General features: G+C 44.4%; 1 protein-coding gene across 2 annotated transcripts in view; it reads left to right on the top strand.

Annotated features, from left to right (window-relative positions):
* The first annotated feature begins 54 nt into the window (after positions 1 to 54).
* The window catches only part of RNF115 (ring finger protein 115), a 59,050-nt gene continuing 37,649 nt past the window's right edge, over positions 55 to 21,455 (top strand). The window contains exon 1 of one of the 2 annotated variants that reach the window (XM_084757367.1): positions 55 to 293. In XM_084757367.1, the coding sequence (XP_084613493.1) occupies positions 192 to 293 (102 nt within the window). In that variant the 5' untranslated portion in view covers positions 55 to 191. The remainder of the gene's footprint in view (positions 294 to 21,455) is intronic. The other variant, XM_084757368.1, reaches the window with a different exon arrangement.

Raw genomic sequence — 21,455 nt, forward strand, 5'->3', positions numbered from 1 at the left:
GCCGCTGGCGGGCGGGCGGGCCTCTGGGGGCCGGACGGGCTCACGTGACCCTTGCGGGCCCTGGAGCGGCGGGCGGCACAGAAGAGGCGGCGGCGGCGGCGGCGGCGGCGGCGGCGACCGCAGCCCAGGAGGTAGCGGCCTGGGAAGGGACCGCCAGCCGCCCTTTCGGACATCCGCGGCGCAGGCGAAACATGGCGGAGGCCTCGGCTGCGGGGGCGGACGCGGGCTCTGCTGTAGCCGCGCACCGTTTCTTCTGCCACTTTTGTAAGGGCGAGGTCAGCCCCAAACTACCGGTAAGAACCCCCGTACGTCCCGCGCTCGGGCGCAGCGCCGATCCCTCGCCCGGAAGGCTGGAAACTGGGTCTTGAGCTGCGCGCTCACCCGTGATTGCCCTGACACCGGTGTCCTCGGTACCTGCCGCCCGCTGTCTCCGGGCACTAGCCCAAACCTTAGGCATCAGGGCCCGAGCCGGTCACTTCTACCTAACCCTCATTTCCGCGGCGCCTCCAGTTTGCCCCTCATTTCGCTTCCGCTCTTTAATACCACCCACCCCCGTCTTTTTGTCTTCCTAGGTCAATTGTCACTACGTCTTGCGCCCAATTTGCTTGCAGTTCTCTTCCGTGTCTCCTTCCCGCGATGACCTATCCCCTGTACTCCTTCCGTGGTTGCATCTCACCTTCTCTTATTTTTCCCCCTACTTCTCAACCAGATCCTCCCCCTTCTGCATATCCTCAGTGAGACAAAATAGCGGATTGCTGAGGACTCTTTAGTAGGTTTTGTTGAAGTACAGGAGGAGGAGGAGGAAGAGGAGGAGGAGGAGGAGGAGGAGGTTTGGAAGGTAAAAGGGAAGAGGGAGATTTTGCTCTTCCGTGGTCCCTGTGAAAGTGAAAATAGTACCAGTGACTTGCACACTGCGCTCCCTGTTGCTATTGAAGGAAATGACTTTAGGAAGAAGGCAGGACGTACTGTTTCAACTTAGTTTATTTTGGATGTCACGCTACCAGTGTCTTTAGCTCCACTTTCCTAGCCCTCCTCCTCCTCCGTTCTTTCTGTTCAGAAAAAATACAGGACAGAATGTTAAGAGACTGCTTTCTCTGATATAAAATTGTTTCTCGCTGGTTTCTGCCAGGCTGTCAGCCACTAGAGAGGTAAGGCTATGGTTTGAGAAGAAATTGCTTCTGCAGCATGCTAGCCAATGCCAGCGCTTCTTTTGGGTTGGATTGTAGTTACTGTGAAGAGACTGACAAGGTGAATGTAATGTTAATTGCACCTTTGACTAATTGTCTTTGTAGAATTATAGGTCTTTTTTTCTTGGCGGTTGTCGAGGTTTCTTCTTAAAATGAGTGCCTATACCATAATTTATTTTATACTCATGATATCTTTTTGTTTGTTTGTTTGTTTTGTTTTTCGAGACAGGGTCTCTCTGTGTAGCCTTGGCTGTCCTGGACTTGCTCTGTAGACCAGGCTGGCCTCGAACTCACAGTGATCCACCTGCCTCTGCCTCCCGAGTGCAGGGATTATTGTTTTGTTTATTTATTTATTTTTTTTACATCAGGGTCTTATCATGTAGTCCTGGATGTCCTGGAAATTGCTATTCAGAACAGGTTGGCCTGGAACTCACAGAGATCTACCTGTTTCTGCCTCCCAACTGTGAGGGATTCAAAGTGTGCACCACCATACTAGTCTTTTGTTTGTTTGTTTGCTTGTTTTTGTTTGTTTGTTTGTTTTTTGAGTCAGGTTCTTGGAGGGATGGTCTGGTGTATTTTGATGCTAATTATTGTTTGTTGTCTCTGTGACCCACCTTTTGATTAATAAAAAGCCATCCTACCTGGGCAGGGCAAAGGAGATAGGTGGGGCTTAGAGAAAGAGGAATCCTGGGAAGAAGATCACCACAAGGCGGAAGGAGAAGAGACTAGAGGAGAGGGCCTCAGGAGGGAAGAGAGAGGAAGGCCACCCTGGGTTAGATGGAGGAGAAGCACATGGCCCAGATGAAAAACATTAGCAAGTATATGGGATTACAGATGGGAGGTAGCTTGATAGAGGTAGAAATTATGAGAAGCAGATGGCGTGGGATTGAGGCAGGGATCCTATACTTGGCCCACAATGAAAGTAATTTTTCGGGTTATGTCAGCCCTGCCCCAGGTTAACTAAGCTATTTTAAAGTATAACAAGTGTCTATGTCTTAATTGATAAGTAGCCAGACCTACTGATAATACTAATAACACTGGTAGTTTAAAAACAATAAGGGTTTCTCTGTGTAGCCTTGGCTGTCCTGGAAGTTGCTCTGTAGACCAGGCTGGCCTTGAACTCAAATAGATCCACCTGCCTCTGCCTCCCAAGTGCTGGGATTAAAGGTGTCTGGCACCATGCCCAGTTTTCTCGAGTGCACTCGAGAGCAGGGCTACTAAGTTTATGTGTTGGGGGTTGGTCTTATGCATTGATTTCTCTGCATGGTGAGATTAGGTTGCACTCCAGACCTGTGCATTATTGAAGAAACTCCTGTATCAATGTTGTATAAAGAATACTCCCCAATTATCTCTGATTGGCTAATAAAAAGCTTGAACAACCGATGACTTGTTATTTCTTGATAGACTCTCCAAGTGAATCACTTAGGAATTGCTCTTACTGGAAGAGTTTTCATATTTATGATGAAAATAATTCTAGCAAAAAGTGGTAAGTTGAGATTTGGGGGACACTTTTTGTTTTTAGACCAGGTCTCTATGTCTGGCTGCCCTGGATCTTAATATGTAGATCAGGCTGCTCTGCCTGTGCTGGAACTCATTATGTGGACCTAGAATTTTAAAATCAGAGATTCTGATCACATTGTCTGAAGAGTTCAGGCTTATATATGATAGGATAGAATGGAGTTATCTTGTTTTGTTTTGTTTTTTTGTCATCAGATGATAGAAGAAATATTTGAAAGAAATTTCCAGCAGCTTTTGCTTCATCTGACTATTCTATTGAAAGACCATGTGGGCCCAAAACTAATGGAGCTATTACACTACACTGGCAGGATGACTGGACAGAATCCCACAGAGGGTTGCTTCAAGGAATGTAAAGGTGTGCTTTAGTTCCACATACTGTCACCATCCCCCACTCTCCTTTAAGGCCTTAAAGGGTTGAATTTAGTATTCATAATAATTATATAGTAGAGTAGCCTGCTTTGCATATTGATGAGACTAGTGTGGTTCTTAAGTGTTTCATGGAAATCATGGCATTTCCCAGATCCAGGTGACAGACAAGTTGAACACTGATGGGGCATTGCTCACCTCTGGCTCAGCCGGAAGGCAGTGGTGGCCTCCTCACTTTCTAGTTCTCTGTTAGGCTCTCTTCTTTGATCTAGTAAATGTCCGTCTTTTTAGTAAGTAATGCTGTCTCATTTGGCTCCTTACCAGCTATTACTACAGGCATTATTCATTGTGTTGTACTTATAATGGCTCCAATATAATCATTGCCACATAATAATGGTAGCTAAATAGTAGATGTAGATTTCCTTTAGAATTTATACTGCTTAACTAGAGGAAAAGTATTGGTTTGGGATAAGCTTCAAAGATGCTAATCATTACACTGCCTTAATCTGGTCACTTGCTACTTAATATCTGTGCTCTCTACATGATTAGTATGTATTATTTATTAAGTCATTTTGATTGAGTGAAGGATAACCTTGATGTTTTGTGAGCTTTATATTTTGTTTAAAAATTGTTTTGCATTGTGTGTGTGTGTCATGGTGCACGTGTGGAGGTCAGAGAACAACTTGTGGAAGTTGATTCCCTCCTTCTGTTATACAGGCCCTGGGGTTCAATCTCAGGTTGACTTGGTGGCAAGTGTCTTTATACTTTGAGCAATACTATGAGCTGGCCCATTATTTTTAATTTTTTCTTATTATGTTTCTTTTTTAACATACATATTTATATTATGGGTAAAATAAACTACATGCAGCAGGAAGAACCATAGGACAATCAGGAATTATATAAATGTTACATTCATAGTGATTGGGCTATTTCTATTTGTCAAACTTTAAGTAAACATCTTTCCTATCTTGTTGGGTCTAAATTTCTGAATGGAGATTAATATCTATCATATCTCATCTCTATTAACTTAAAACATCTATCTTGATCTAAAAACATCTTTACCCCTGACCTATTAAGCTTAATTGACAGACTAAACTATCTGGTCTTCAAACTCATTAGAGACTTGAGAAGAGATAAAACTTAAATACTTGGAGTTCAGGTTAGCAGCTTCCAAAAGGGAAAAAAAATGGCTGAAACAATTTACTGCCTGAACAGTCACCAACACTATAACATTGGAGCATCATCTTCAGCCTTTTGGCCCAATATCTCTGACAGACATATTTGTGAGGCAGAAACTGTTGACGACTTGCTTACCCTCTCTTGGCAGAGTTTGGCCATCGACTCTGCCTGCATCTAAACTTGCCCATTTTTAGGCGGAATTCTATCTGTGGCAGAAATGAGGACGTTTTGCCCAGTGGCTAGTTTGCCACATTTGAAGCCAACCTCTATAAGGAGGTTCTTTGATGCTTGTCTTCTTCTTTGAGGCAGGCTGGGTGTTGCCAGGAGTTAACTTGTCTTACTGTCAGAGAATCTTTAGAATAATAAAAATGTCTTTAAATACCATATTCTGTAGGCCTCTGAGGTTTTTGAAGGTTTTTTGTTGTTGTTGTTGTTGTTGTTGTAGTGGAGTTTATTTAATGAGCATGGGGGGAGGGGTACCCCAGAGAGAGACAGAGACAGAGACAGACAGACAGACAGACCGACAGACAGACAGAGGAAGAATAAGAAGGAGAGGAGAAAGAGGAGGATAGAGAGGGTTTTGGGCTTTTTTGTTTGTTGTTTTTGGTTTTTTTTGTTTTTTGTTTTTTTGAGAGGGACAGTCTTGTTAGACAGGCTGCTTTCAAACTCATAGTGAGAGTAGCACAGAACTCCTAATCTTCCTATCTCCTGCTGGAGTTACAGATGCACTACCACCACTACCAACATCATACTCTTGAGCTCTTTAAGAAGCTATAATGGGGGTTGGGGATATGGCTCAATGGCAGAGCTCCTGCCTAGTATGTGCAAGGCCTTGGGTTCAATCCCTAGTAACTTTAGTCCGCTGTGTGCCTGTAACCTCAGCACTTGGGAGGTAGAGATAGGAGGATCAGAAATTCAACGTCATTCTCTGCTGTGTAATGAGTTCAAGGCCAGCCTGGGACACATGTGACCCCATCCAAAAACAAACAAAACAGCTCTAGTGACAGAAAATGCATTGCTGAGTTTGAACATAAAGTGTCAGCAAGTGTGTACCACATAAAGTCAAAAAATAACATTGTTTTATTTTTAAAAATTTTGTCATGTGTGTATGCATGCATCATGGCACATTGTCAAAGTCTGAGAACAACTTTTTGGGAGCTAGTTCTTTCATTCTCCCGTGAGTTTCAGGGGTTCAATTCTGGTCATCAGGGTGTCGCTTCAAACTCACTGTGTAACTCAGGATAACCTTGACCTGATTCAGATCCTAGGTCCTCCACCTCCAACACCCCTACTTGCTGATGTGCACCAGTATATCATACTTATTTAGACAGTGTTTCACTCTGTAGTCCAGGTTGGTCTAGAACTCGCTATCTCAGTATAAAGCCTTGAACTCTTGGCAGTCTTCTTGCCTCAGTGTTAGGATTACAGGTGTGAGTTGCCATGCTTACCAAATCTGTATTTTTAAGGATAGAAAGTTAGTTATACCCTCAAGATTCTGGTTAGTGCGTAAGTGAATACTGGAGTATTTTGGAGGACTTTCTTAGTATAAGAAAAAAAAAACTTTAACTCTATTGCAGATAAAGTTCCTTTGTGAGCATAAATGCTGACAGGATGCTTTTGTGTTTCTTTATGTTTAGTTGGCTTTTTAATGACCTTTGCTTTTGTTCAGGTCCAGACAGCCAGCTTGTAGAGACACCTGGGTTGCTTCTTTTTCTGTATTATCAAACTAAAAGGGACTTAATAATTACTGTGTATTTCATCTTTCTACAGCTTAGCTCTAAGAAATGAAGGAGAGATATATCAAAGTGGAGTTTGATTGGGGGCTGTTTTACTCCTCATGAAATACTTAGCAATCTCTGTAGACAGTTTTGATTTAACAGCTCAGGGCTGGGAGAGGACTGCAATTGTCATTTGGTAAGTAGCAGACAGAGCTGCTGCTAAACCTGCTGTAGACCCAAATGTCAGGAATGCTGAGGTTGTGAGTAAACCCCATAATGAACAAAAGGACGAATCGATGGGCATTGTCTCTGTGTGCTAGTGGGGCTTAAGGTTTTGTTCCAGGGTAGTTTTTATTGCTTTCTGACTTTGGGATCCTGATGAAAATTTTCAGTGAGATAACTGAGATAGTATAATTTTAGCCAAAGCCCCCATGGGATAGGATTGTTTAGAGCCCGGACTAGAGTTGGGTGGCTGGTGGCTGCCATTACATCAGAGCAGATCTGTTAGGCTGCCTCTCTCTCTGTCTTTGAGGTTAGGGACACCAGAGGCATTAGATTACTCACCTACAATTACACACTGTAACCTAAAAGTATCCAATTTTTTTTGTTGGTTGGAAATTTCATAACAGTGTATGTAATTTAGTAAAACCATCGGGGACTCCGTCTGAAAACAAAAGGAAAATATAACAATCATAACTTTTCCCTGTAACTCACCTTGGTATTATTTCTTTTGTTTTTTTCACACAACTGTTGAGACATTACATATGCACAGGAGATTGCATTTTTTAAATTGCATTTTAATTTATTTATTTATTCACTTTACATTCCCATCGTAGCCCTCCCCTCCTCAGTCCCACCCTCCCCTTTCCCCTCTCCCCTGTTCCTCAGAGGAGGGGAGCCCCCTAACCCACCCAGCTCCTCAGAGGAGGGGAGCCCCCTAACCCACCCAGCTCCTCAGAGGAGGGGAGCCCCCTAACCCACCCAGCTCCTCAGAGGAGGGGAGCCCCCTAACCCACCCCAGCTCCTCAGAGGAGGGGAGCCCCCTAACGCACTCCAGCTCCTCAAAGGAGGAGAGCCCCCTAATGCACCCCAGCTCCTCAGAGGAGGGGAGCCCCCTAACCCACCCCAGCTCCTCAGAGGAGGGGAGCCCCCTAACGCACTCCAGCTCCTCAGAGGAGGAGAGCCCCCTAACGCACTCCAGCTCCTCAGAGGAGGGGAGCTCCCTAACACACTCCAGCTCCTCAGAGGAGGGGAGCCCCCTAACCCACCCCAGCTCCTCAGAGGAGGGGAGCCCCCTAACGCACTCCAGCTCCTCAGAGGAGGAGAGCCCCCTAACGCACTCCAGCTCCTCAGAGGAGGGGAGCCCCCTAACCCACCCCAGCTCCTCAGAGGAGGGGAGCTCCCTAACACACTCCAGCTCCTCAGAGGAGGGGAGCCCCCTAACCCACCCCAGCTCCTCAAAGGAGGGGAGCCCCCTAACGCACCCCAGCTCCTCAGAGGAGGGGAGCCCCCTAACCCACCCCAGCTCCTCAGAGGAGGGGAGCCCCCTAACGCACTCCAGCTCCTCAGAGGAGGGGAGCCCCCTAATGCACCCCAGCTCCTCAGAGGAGGGGAGCTCCCTAACACACTCCAGCTCCTCAGAGGAGGGGAGCCCCCTAACCCACCCCAGCTCCTCAAAGGAGGGGAGCCCCCTAATGCACCCCAGCTCCTCAAGGAGGGGAGCCCCCTAACCTACCCCAGCTCCTCAGAGGAGGGGAGCCCCCTAACCCACCCCAGCTCCTCAGAGGAGGGGAGCCCCCTAACGCACTCCAGCTCCTCAGAGGAGGGGAGCCCCCTAACCCACCCCAGCTCCTCAGAGGAGGGGAGCCCCCTAACCCACCCCAGCTCCTCAGAGGAGGGGAGCCCCCTAATGCACCCCAGCTCCTCAGGAGGGGAGCCCCCTAACCTACCCCAGCTCCTCAGAGGAGGGGAGCCCCCTAATGCACCCCAGCTCCTCAGAGGAGAGGAGCCCCCTAACGCACTCCAGCTCCTCAGAGGAGAGGAGCCCCCTAACCCACCCCTCCTGAGTTGATGTTATCAGTCTTCCTTCTAACACTAATTCTTCTTGTGGTCTAAAGTGAATTTAAGGATACCTGTTAGAAGCTAGAGTCAGCTACTGAGGGGTCTTTCCTTTTTCTGCATAGAAGTCCTGGGAGGCAAGCCGCTCCAGCATTGGCAAGTGGCACCTCCGGTATTATAGTCTCCTTGCTAGCCTGGGCATGGGAACCCTTGGCTTTTAGCAGAGGTCCATTGGCATAGAACTCAGGCTGATTAACTGAGGTTGGCCCTGATGACTTCATAGCTCCCTGGCACTTTTCTGGTGACTGGCACCTGCAAGGTTTAATCTCTGATTCCTTAATAACCACCAGCAGCTTCCTGCTCTTCTCTGGCCTCTGCTTCTACTTCCCTTCCTCTTAAAGTGTTCTTTGGCTGTTGCCAGAAGGACTTCAGGTACTGGTTTCTGTTGAAACAGTATTAGGCAGCCAAGATGCATGTAGGGCAGCCTGGGTACATATGGAGGGCTGCCTAGGAACATGGGACTGTGTGCAGCCAAGATTGCTTAGGGGCGGGAATCCGCTCCTACCAGGGCAGGATCCGGGTAGGTGATAGGGGAATGAGATCCCAGGCAGAATTCCATTGGCAGCACAGCTTGTATGCAGGTCTGTGGGTGCAGCCGGTGGGTGGTTCTGAGATCTCCTCAAGCAGGCACTTTGGCTGGGCCTCTGGCTCTACTGTTTCTTCAACTATCAAATGGTTGGAGGTGTTTTTGCACTGAGGAGCCAGACTCAGGGTGCCAGAAACCAGGTGCTGATCCTATTGCCAGCAGCTTGTATCGGAACCCTGTAGCCAAGCTTTTGGGCTACTTTATTGGGTTCTACCACTCTTCACCCCAATACCTTCCAACCTCCCAACACTAGGTAGGCAAAAAAGGGTAGAGGGAAGTGGGGTGTAGATCTCATTAGACTGCTTCCTGCTGATTAAGTGTGCTGAGTTCCTTGGGGCAAATTTCATCTTGGCGGACAGGATATCCAATTTTTCTTCTTTGCACAAGGCCTCTTGACAAACTGCAACAGCAGAGAGAGTGGGATCGGCGTTGGAGTACCTCCAGCCACTCCCTGAGCAGGAGACACCATAGTTATCAGCTGTGGACAATCTGAAGCTGTCTCATAGCCCACATCTGGGATTAAAACAAAAAACACAGGCACATAGCTGGGTTTTTTAAAGGAACAAAATTCTTCTTACAGCACCCAGCATTGGGGATCAGAAGCTGCTTGGAGCTCAGAGGTTAAGGTCAAGGTCAACCTGAGAGTACAGACAGGACCCAGGTACAAGCTGTACTTCAGGCCTGGTGCCATCACCATGTTGGTGCAGCTGCCAAGCACTAGGCAGCTCTTAGGATACCCAAGGATTGGCATGTGGGGCAAACGGGTCTCAGACTAGAGGGAGTAGTCTTGGCTAGAGCTGGAATTATAGGTGTTAGCCACCGTGGTGTTCTGATATGCCTGTACGTAGTGAAGTGATAACCAGTCTTGCTTTGAGTGGTTTCGGGTTCCCCACTCTTGACAACTTAACCTGTTCGGAAACTTGGCTTAATCCTTATTTTGTGGTAAAGTACCTAAGATTACCATTTTCTTTCCCTAACTAATATATTAAAAAGTGTGATTTTATAGAGCATATTGTTTGTTTTGAGATAGGATCTCACTACATAGTTCTGGCTGTCCTGAACTTGCTATGCAGACTAGGCTGACCTTGAACTCACAAAGATCTGCGTGCCTCTGCCGTCCAAGTGCTGAGATTAAAGTCCTGAACTACCACATCTTTAAAGAGTAAAATTTAGTCTTTGAAAATATCTTACATTTATATGATGTGGGTTTTTTGTCTTTTGTTTTTGTTTTTGTTTTTGGTGTGTGTGCGCGTGCACGCACACACACAGATTTGTATATTGGTGTCCTGCCTGCATATATGTGTATGCATCACCTGTGTGCCAGGTGCTCAGGGAAGCTAAAATAAGGCCCCAGATCCCCTGGAACTGAACTTACAGATAGTTGTGAGCTGCCATGTGGTTTCTGGGAAGTGAACCTGGGTCCTCTGGAAGAATGGCCAATGTGCTTAACTGCTGAGCCATCTCTCCAGCCCTCCAGTCCAGTATATAATATATTTTTTTATCTTAATCCACCCAGCACTCTTCCCTCTTACTTCCTCCAGGACCTGTGTCGTCTTCTGTTTAGTGGAGTGCAATTAGTGCTGACCGTATGGTCATTAGCATGGGCCACCCACAGAGACATGGGCAACCTACTAGCAGCCACATCCCCAAAGAAAAGTGACTGTTCAGCTGCTGTCAACTGCAGTGTCTCCCCAGCTCAGAGTAGGACCTCAGGAGTTCTTCCCCAATCTATGCTGGAATTTAAAAATATATATGAATTTTATTTATCTAAAATTTATTTTACTTTTATTAGTGTGTGTGTGTGTGTGTGTGTGTGTGTGTGTGTGTGTGTGTGTGTCCTTCATAACCAGAGGAGGGCATCCGATCTGCTGGAGCTGGAGCTGCAGGTGGTTGTAAACTGTTTAGCAGTGTTGGAAGTGGAACTCTGGTCCTCTTGAAGAGCAGTGAGTGCTCTTAACTCTTGAGTCATCTCTCCAGCCCTATCAGTTGGTGCTCTTGGTTGTTTTTTTTTGTGTGTGTGTTTTTGTTTGTTTTTCAAGACAGGGTTTCTCTGTGTAGCCTTGACTATCCTAGACTTTGTAGACCAGGCTGGCCTCGAACTCACAGCACTCTGCCTGCCTCTGCCTCCCAAGTGCTGGGATTAAAGGCATACGCCACCACACCCGGCTCAGTTGATGCTCTGAAACAGAAAATGGAATAAGACTCTACAACAAATCAGGGCCTTTGATCTACAATTATCTCTTGGCTTGAAATTAAGGTACTTGTTTAGGAGCTGTGATGTGTTTAAAACACTTATGGTCCTGATTTTAATTAGGAGTTTCTTAACATGTGATACTCAAAGAGAATGAGTGGTAGGATGTTGCTAACTAGTATTTATAATCTCAGAGCTCTGTCAGTCTTGACTCTGTCAAACTAGACAGCAAATAGGCCATTTGTTTTAGATATAAGAAAACCATTTAGAGTTGCTAATGTAGACATAACACCACAGTGATATGCTGAACACTTGATACAAACTACAAACGTGTAGAAAATTAAAGAGTATGTAAGTTCTACAATATAGAACTTGATATAAATAGGCCCTGCCAAATGTCATATATTTTGATAACTGATCCTTGAAATGTAGGAGGCAAAGGCAAGTAATGCATTTAAGTCACCCTATTCCTTCTCTTGCTGAAGTGGTCTAGGTGTCCTCCCATGATGTTCTTATAACTGGGTAAATACTAAAGCTAAGCTGTGTATAGGGCGCTGCTCCTAATGCAGATTGTGAATGATGAGAAGTACATCTGCCTGTTTATAGCTTTAGATTAAATAGCTAATGAACTCTGAAACAGTTGAGTGTACCCAGTAGTAAGTATCTTTTATTATTAACTTCTATTTGACATGCAAAATAATAGGGTTCATTACTTTATAATGTGAGTGTGTGTACCTACGGGCCATAGCATATGTGTGGGAATCAGAGGACAATCTGCCAGATATGATTTTCCCCTTCTACCATATTTGTCCCAGAGATCAAACAGGTTCTTAAGGCTTAGCAGCAAGTGCTTTCACACTGTGAGCCATCGTGCCTGCCTACAATAATGGGTTTCAGTGAAATTTATTTTTATTTTTAAAAATTTACATTTCTCTCTCTCTCTCTCTCTCTCTCTCTCTCTCTCTCTCTCTCTCTCTCTCTCTCGCTCTCTCTCTCTCTCACTCTCTCTCTCTCTCTCTCTCGCTCTCTCTCTCTCTCTCTCTCTCTCTCGCTCTCTCTCTCTCTCTCTCTCTCTGAGACAAGGTCTCACTGTGTTGCTCTGGTTGGCCTGGAATTCTCTGTGTAGAACAGGCTGCTCAAATTCACAGACAGATCTGCCTGCCTCTGCCTCCTGAGTGTGGGGATTAAAGGCATGTACCATAACGTGTAGATGATGAGGATGGTGAGTGTGTGTGTGTATGTGCACACGTGTGTATGCATGCTATGGTGGGTGTGTGGAGGTCAGAGGACAACCTACAGGGTGGATTCTCTCTTTCCACCATGTGTTCTGAGGACCCAACTTAGGTTGTCAGCTTGGCAGCAAGCACCTTTACCTACTCAGCCATTTGGATGGCCCACAATTTTTATATGTATCATTGTGCTCAATCTTACTCCCCTCTACTATCTTGCCTGTCCCATGTCCTCTCTCCCACTATCACCCTAAATAATAATCTCCCCTTTGCTTCCCCCCCCCCATGTTGTGGGCATGTAGTTAATTGTCGATTCTGCTTATGGGAGAAAATAAGATGTTTTGTTTTTTCATCCATTATCTCTCTTGTTCCCCCCTCCCTTTAGACCCCACAGCTGCCCTGACCAGGGATATCCTCATATTCTCTAGTGGTAACATGAACCATGGACATCAACACCGACCCCTGCCCCTGCTTAGCCACGGACACAGACATAGCCCTCAGCGGCAGGTCAAGCTGGGACCTCACCGTGGCCCCAGCAGTGGGCTGGCCACTCATGACAGGGTACTCCTCTCCATTTTGGAGTCTCCAGTTCCATCTTTCTTCATAATGCTCAAGCTGCTTCACTTGTCTTTTTCATCCATCTGACTACCACATACGTTGTGCAAGCTGGCCATGCAGCTGGTGGGCCCCTAAGTGATACCCTTCATTCATGAATGGTGGCTTGGCGGCAAGCAAGTGTCTATGACCTGCCTGTGCTGTGCACTGGAGTACAGACTGGGTAGCATTGGCGGTCTACAGGTCTTTGTCTGTCTTCCTCCCCCTGCACTGCGCTGCCTGGATTTGATTTGATTTGATTTGATTTTTATGAGTCCCAGGTATAAGATAACTTTGGCCATCAAGCTAGGATGATTAGAGACATGCCATCTGCTCTGCCCTTGACTGATGTAACAATACCACCAGCAAGGTGTCTCTGCCCACTGCCATTGGGGTGGGTTTCTTTTCTAGTTATTTAAAAAATGTCATTGGAATTTTGGTGGGGAAATGCACTGAATCTATAGAACATTTTTAGTAATGTGACTATTCACAGTATTCTGCCAATCTGTGAGCATAGGCTGTCTTTCCATCTTCTAGTGTCCTGTGTATTCCTCCAGAGATTTTAGATTTTCATTTATAGAACTTAAATTTATTCCCAGGTATTTTTGAGTACTTATTTGTTTACCGTTTTTTAAATTCTTATTTTTGAGACACATTCTCACTCTGTAACCTTGGCTGACTTGGATCTTATTGTGTAGAGCAAGCTGGTCTTAAACTCAAAGAGATCTTCCTGCCTTTGCCTCCTGAACGCTGGAATTAAAGGCGTGTGACACCACATTTTGCCTTACAGACTATGTGTGTATATATGAGTATTTCACCGGTATGCATATATGTGCATCCTGTGCATGCAGTGCCTAGAGAGCCCAGAAGGGGACATTGGGTTCCCTGGAGCTGGAATTGCAGACTGTGTTGATTGTGATCTACCATGTGGGTGCTGGGAACCAAACCTTGGACCTCTGCAAGAACAGCAAGGATTTTAACAGCTGAGCCATCTCTTCACCCTCGTACCATTTATTTTTTGAGAATGTTGTGGGTAGCATTTTTAAAAAGCAATCTCATTCTTGGCAAGTTCATTACTGAAATATAGAAACACTGTTTTTGTAAGTTTTATATTTGCTATTTGCTGAAAGTATCAGGTCTGAGACTTTTCTGGGAGAATCGTAGGATCTTTTTGTCCTGCTGGATCATGGACTCTTGCAAATAGGAATGACTACTAGAGAAATGAGGCATGTGGAAGGAGTGAAAGGGCCAAACAGAAAAAGAAAAGTCAAGTCATTCCAATTATAATTCTCATTTTAATTTTGTTAATTCAGGTATTCTCTTCCAGTTAATTTGACTATTTTTTGTTGGTTTTGTTTGATTTTTTATTTAAATAATTTATTCTGATTACTTCTCAATTGTTATCCTCTCACTTGTATCTTCCCACTCCCCTTCCCTCCCTCTTGCACTCTGTTCCCCTCCCCTAGGTCTGTGACAGATGTGGACCTCCTCCCAAACCATATGACCTCAGCCTATCAGGCCTCATCCTGGTAGCCTGCTTACCCTTCCTCTGAGTGCCACCAGGCCTCTCCACCAAGGGAAAGTGGTCAAATAAGGGCACCAGAGTTCATGTCAGAGTCAGCCCCTGTTCTCCACACAACTTTGGAGAATGTCCTGTTCATTGCCTAGATCTGGATAGGGGATTTAGGTTTACTGGATGCATTGTCCTTGGTTGGTACAGTATTTTGAGCAGACACCCCCCCATGGGTCCAGTTCTGCGAGCCTTGATGGCCTTCTTGTAGGTTTCTAGGACCCTCTGGATCCTTCTATTTCTCTGTTCTTCCATACCTCTCTCACCTGGAGTCCCAACAGGAAGACCCAGCATCTATCCCAATCTCCTGCTAAGTGAAGACTTTCAGGGGGCATCCCTGTTGGGCTAGTGTCCAATTATAAGTGGGTATATACCATGTGCATCTTTCTGGGTCTGGGTTAACTCACTCAGGTTGATCATTTTAGTTCCATTTGCCTGCCAATTTCAAGATTTCCTTGTTTTTAATAGCTGAGTAGTATTCCGTAGTGTAAATGCACCACAGTTTCTTTATCCATTCTTGGACTGAGGGACATTTAAGTTGTTTCCAGAGTCTGGCTAATATGAATAAGGCTGCTATTTTGTTTTTGTTTTTGTCTTCTCCAAACAACCAAGTCTTAATTTTACTCTCCATCTCATTAATTTCTGCTCTGGTCTTCATTATTTCTTTGCATCTGCTAATTTTGAGTTCAGCTTGTTCTTTTCTTTTTTAAAGATCTTGAGGTATATTGTTACTTATTTGAGCTCTTTCTGAGTTTTTAAACATAAGCACCCGTAGCTGTAAACTTTCTCCTTGGAACTGGTTACTGTATCGTAAAGGTTTCTGATAAGCTATGCTTTCATTTTTTTCTTACTCTAAGAATTGTAAAATCATGTGTTTTCTTCAATGACTCACTGGTCTTTCAAAAGCATATTGCCCTATCTACAAGTATTTATGTAGTTTCTATGTTTCTTTATATTTACTTCTAGCTTTACTCCACCATGAAATGATAAATTATTTCAAGAATGGCATGGTGGCTCACACTTGAATCTCATTACTTAGAGACAGAAGCAGAAAGATTGCTCTGAGTTTAAGCCAAATCTGGGCAAATAGTATGTTTGAAGCCAGACTGGGCTACAGTCTAAGACTCTGTTCAATTCATTTATTTTCTTTTGTATTCATGTTAAAAATTGCCTTGTGTCTTAGTTTTTTGTTTGTTTGTTTGTTGTTGTTGTTGTTGTTGTTGTTGTTGTTTGAGACAGGGTTTCTCTGTGTAGCCTTGGCTGTCCTGGACTCACTTCATAGACCAGGCTGGCTCCGCAGGCCTCTGCCTCCCAAGTGCTGGGATTAAAGGCGTGTGCCATCACACCCAGCCTGTTTTTTGTTTTGTTTATTTATTTTTTTGCGCTTTTTTTTTTTTTTTGCTTGCTTTGTGTCTTAGAATGTGATATATTCTAGAAAGGTTTCATGTTCTATTAAGAAGAATGTGTATTTTGTATCTACTGGATGGAATATTCTGTAGGATCTTAATTCATTTGATCTATGGTACTACTAAATATTTCTTGTAGGTTTATGAATAGTATGCGTTCAGACCCAGGAGGAAATACCTTTAGTTTAGTGGAAATAACTGCATTTCTGTTTCCTCCTTCTCACAGCTGGTAAATTAGGTTTGATAGGCTTTTCTTATAGATGCGATGATGGAAGTAATTCATGGAATGTTTTTTTTTTTGATAAGATATAGCTCAGTGATTTAATGTTTTCTTAGCCTGTATAAGACTCTAATCCACAGTCCTTGGAACAGAGGAGAAAAAAAGGGCAAAAAAGCATGACCATGCTGGTGCATATGCAGTGGAGATATTGGGGTGCAGTGGTGCAGTCGAAAGGTTGAATAGAAGATTTGCTGTATTAACATGTGAGTAAACACAGGGAAGATTTCCACAGTGCCAGGCAATTATCCATGCTTTGCTGTCCATTCCTCACCCCAACATATACCTTTATCCTTACAGTTCACAACTCCACATTTGAAAATATCAGAATGATCCTAAGGCCAGTGTCCAGGTATGAGGAAGAGTGTGTAGACAGAAGAAGGCTGTGTTTGGTTCCTATTTGACCGACAGTCTCCTCAAGTCATGGAAAGTGTGTAAATGTAATTAAAATTACCTCTGAAAATATCAGAAGAATGTATTTAGCCATTTTTTTAGAAGTGATAGACAAACACTCAAAGTGCAGTGTAGTTGTAGTTGGTGTAAGACACAGCTATGTTGTGATTATAACTAAGAAAACAGCAAAGTAATTACATTATTTTTTTCAGAGGGAAAATGTGTACAGTTAGTCAAGGGAGGGTGGAGATTGGAAGTTAGCAATAAAAGCATAGAAAAGGAAGTCAGAGGCTGACATAAACTGATCTTCTTGGCATTGCCCAGAAAAGAGGGAACCTGGGTGCCTACATACCTGATTCTGAGATGTTGTATATACTTACCCTGGATTACCCTAGTAGTATAGCTGCTGCTGCTTCTGCTTCTTCTTCTTCTTCTTCTTCTTCTTCTTCTTCTTCTTCTTCTTCTTCTTTTTCTTCTTCTTCTTCTTCTTTTTCTTCTTCTTCTTCTTCATTATTATTTTAATTTCTTGAGACATTTTGTAGTCCAAAATGTTCAGTCCTTTTGCCTCAGCCTTTTCAATGGTAGGATTATAGATGTCTGCTACCATACCTACTTAAAAAAATGTGTGTGTGTGTGTGTGTGTGTGTGTGTGTGTGTGTGTGTGTGTGTTATATGTACTTCTTAGTATGGGTTTGTGCATATGTGAATGTGTGTGTATAAACTCAAAGTTGACATTTTGGTGTTTTTGTGCTATTGCTCTCCACTCTTTATTTTATTTATTTATTGAGATGGGTTTTTCACTGAACCTGAAGTTTATTGATTTGGCTAGGCTGGCCAGCCAGTGAGCTTCAGGAATATACCTGTCTCTGTTCCCCCAGGGTGGATGTTACAGGTGGTGCCACACTTGGCTTTTTATGTGAGTTTCAGAGATATCATCTCAAGTCCTGGTGCTTGCCTAGCAGTCATTTCACCAATGGAGCCATCTTACTAGCCCTCCACCATACCTGCTTATCTGCTTATTTTTATATTCCTATGGTCTGCTTATTAGAAAAAATTAATATTTTTATGGTACTAGAAAGTCAATAGGAAAGCTTGATTAGTGCTTGCAAATGAAAGGATTAGTACTTTTGCTGTTGGTTGTACTTATGGCACATCTTGTTCATGTGAAGGTGCCTGGTTTTTAGAACAAACCATGTCTAGGATCATGAAGAGAAGGTAGCATATTCTGTATCACTCAGTTCTTGATATTTACTCAGCTTCCCCTCACCCATGTTGTGAAGTCTGAAGTGACTTGAAGTGATCTTTTATCTGCGACAACTCTGAGCAGTATTTATTGTTTATATAAAAAAAATTTCAAGTAATATATTTTGATCATGTTTTCACCTCCTTCAACTCCTACCACCTTTCTACCCACTGAAACTTGTGTCCTGTCCCATCCTGTCTCTGTGTTGCCCAAAATTACAAAAACTGAAATCAAAACAAAGATGCAAAAGACCAAAAAGGGGGGAAAATGCTGAAGCTAAACAAAAAGAACCCAAAAGTCCACAAAAAAGCAAAAACAAAAGACAGACAGACAAACACAAACCATAGAGAGAAAAAACAAACAAACAAAAAAACCGGCATGGAGTTTGTTTTATGTTGGCCATCCACTCCTGGGCATGAGACTTATCCTGGAGTAGATTAATAGATCCAGTGAAAATCCACGGGAGAAAACTGGTTTCCCCCTTACCAGCAGGTATCAATTGCAAAGAGTTCCTTGGTTAGGGTAGGACTTTGTGTTTACTTTCCCCTCTCAGTGTTGGGACCGCATCTGGCTTGAATCCATGTTGTGCAGGCCGCCACAGTCTCTGAGTTCATATGTGCATCAGTTCTGCTGTGTCTGGAAGACACTGATTCCTTAGGGTCATCTGTCATCCCTGGCTCTTCTTCCACGTAGATCCCTGAGCCTTGAGGTGGATAGAGTTTGATGAAGACGTCTCATTTGGGACTGAGTGCTACAGGGTCTCTTGTTCTCTGCGCATTGTTCAGCAGTGGCTCTCTAGGTTAGTTCCCATCTATTGCAAGAAGGAGCTCTTCTGATGAGGGTTGAGTGAGGCCCTGAAGTATGTGCTTCTCTCAAGGGTTTGCCCGCTCGGAGTCTCAGGTTCTGCTTCCTTCAGGAATGATAGAGCACATAGAGCGAGGTCCGTGTGCAACACTCCCGATCTTAGCAGGGGTGTGATAATGAGTCTTTCCACTGTGTTATAATTAGCCCATTTAAATGAGATACTAGATGGCAGTGGACTTGGGAGTTCTAAAACCAGTGGTGACATTGCAGTGTTACAGCGCTTCAGTTAACCTGTTGTGCTAACGGCAAAGGGTGTGGGCAAACAGCCGTGCCTGGTCGGTTCACGGCTGGAATGCCGGTCTGCTGGCTGCTCTGTGGCAATCAGCAGCTTGAGGTGGTCAAGTGGGCTTCAGCAGAGACCCCACGATCCAAAGGCAAATCCTTCAGGGAGGAGGGGAGTCCTTCTTTCCCCAGAATAAGTGTTAAGTCTCAGATGGTGGAGTGATCAGGGATTATAAACCTGGGGCAGTGGGAGGGTTCCGGGGGCAAATGTGTTTGATTTGTGGGGTTAGGGGTGCCAGGGATACTTCATTTACATGCAGCAGCACAGTCCTATCATTTAAAGGGAACGAAGCACTCAATGACCCTGTGGGCAGCGGAAGATGGGGAAGAGCTCCAGGAACAGTCAGAGGTATGGAAAATGGCCATTGGTTGAAAGCTAAGGTACCAAGACATCTCGTTAACATGGGGGAGGATATTTCCAGGAGTCCCCAGTTGCACACTGAATGAGTTTGTTATCTGGAAAGGGTTGGGCCTGTAATCTCCCTGAGGGCTACATGACACTCCTTATAGGATCCTGGGTTTTTCCCAGATCAGGTGGAAAGGAAGGAACCCAGCTGAGAAAGGGAGGCCATCATTTAGCACCAAGCTCAGGGGCTTTCTGGTAATGCCTGGCTTGACCTTAACAGCACGGTCCAACCATGACCTAGTCAGTCTCAGATTCTTGGCCACTTTAGTGATGCCAGGTATGGGTTACATCTTATGGAATAGTCCTGAAATCCAAGTTTTAAAAAGCAGTTGGTTACTCCTATACAACATTTGTGCCACTATTGCAGTGTATCTATCATGCAGGCAGGTTGCTATTGCAGACCTCGGGATTTATATTTATAGCTGAGTGATACTGATGATTACCTTTCTTCTCTGGTATTATACAGAGAACCTTCCAGCACCATGAATACTTGTTAGTAGGGGTAAAGCTTCTACTTAGGCACTACTCAATGTCTCTGTATTTGATGACATAAATAAGTATAGTCTTCAGCAATGGGACCTTAGCATCACATTGCATCACCGTAGCAACTGATAGACTTGGCAATAACCTATGATAAAGCCTAAGTCTTTTTCTTGGTTATTGTTCCATTGCTGTGAGGAAACACCACAATCAAGGCAAATTATAAAAGGAAGCATTTAATTGGGCACTTGCTTATAGTAGCAGAGGGTGAGTCTCTGATTTTCATGGCATGGTAGAGAAGAGTGGCAGCAGGCCGGCATGGTGTGGAAGCAGTAGCTGAGAGCTTACATCTGATCCACAAGTTGTAGACAGACAGACAATGGAGGAGGGAGGGGAGAGAGAGAGAGAGAGAGAGAGAGAGAGAGAGAGAGAGAGAGAGAAGAAGAAGAAGAAGGAGGAGGAGGAGGAGGAGGAGGAGGAGGAGGAGGAGGAGGAGGGGAGAGAGAGAGAGACAGAGAGACAGAGAGACTAAGAGACCGAGACTGGGCCTGTCCTGTTCTTTTGAAGCCTTGTAGTTCACCCTCACTGGCACACCTTTTCCAATAAGGCCACCCCTCCTAATCCTTCCTAAACAGTCTACCAACTAGAGACTAAGTGTTCAAATATATGAGTCTATATGGGTCTCTGTCATTCAACCACCGCAATCTTTTTTTACATTCCAGTGCTTTGATTCTTTCCTCCATCCTCTCTATAATGTGTGGATGAATCTGGCATGTATTCTCAAAGCCACCCTTGTTCCAAAGCATTATAGAGACTTCACCAATGCCTATGATTGATGGACTAGAGGAAAATACCCGCCCTTACAAATATCATCAGCTGAGGTGTCTCACAGAGAGGTATTTTTTCCTCTCCCTTTCTCCCTTTCTGGACTGCCTATTCAGGATGGCCCTGATCCCTCATCAGTGCCAGAATATTGTTACCTAGTTCTATAAAGAAGAGTACAGGGCTAGAGAGATGGCTCAGTGGTTAAAAACACTGTGTGCTCTTCCAGGGGTCCTGAGTTCAATTCCTGGCAACCACATTAGTGGCCCCCAACAATCTGTAATGTGATCTAATGCCCTCTTCTGGCATACAGGTGTACATGCAAATAGAGCATTCATACAATAAATAAATAAAGTCTAAAAAAGAAAGAAAGAAAGAAAGAAAGAAAGAAAGAAAGAAAGAAAGAAAGAAAGAAAGAAAGAAAGAAAGAAAAAAGTAGAAGAGTACAGTGGGCTTAGAGAGATGGCTCAGTGGTTAAGAGCACTGGCTGTTCTTCCAGAGGACCTTGGTTAAATTCCTAGCAGCTTACAACTGTCTGTCCGGTTCCAGGGGATCTGACACCCTCACACATACAGACATACATGCAAGCAAAACACCAATCAATGCACATAAAATAAAAATAAACAGAGCATTAAAAGAAAAGGGAAAAAAGGAGCACAATAAACAAGGAAAATAATAAAGTCCAGGTAAAGAAACAGTAGATAGGACTTTGTTCTCTTAGACCTGGTTGTGTGTTCTGTGATAGGTGCCAGAGACAGACATACCTAAGACTTTAGCAGATGCAAGAACTTTGTATTCTTTTGAACCTTAGCTACAAACTGAAAATGAAATATAAGAGATAATAGAATAGCAGTTGGCCAAAGACTATGAGCAGCACGACACCCAAGGGCTGCTTAGCTGCTGAATATGCAGGCCTCCACTCTAATTGTCACCAGGGAGGCCAGGTGAGCATGTGCCCAAGCCTTCCACTGTGGAGCAGCTAGACCTGGAAAAGCCAGTCTTGCAACACCATTCCTGCACCGGTTA

The sequence above is a fragment of the Acomys minous genome, assembly GCF_964271855.1.
Source record: "Acomys minous genome assembly, chromosome: 14".
Classification (NCBI taxonomy): Eukaryota; Metazoa; Chordata; class Mammalia; order Rodentia; family Muridae; genus Acomys; species Acomys minous.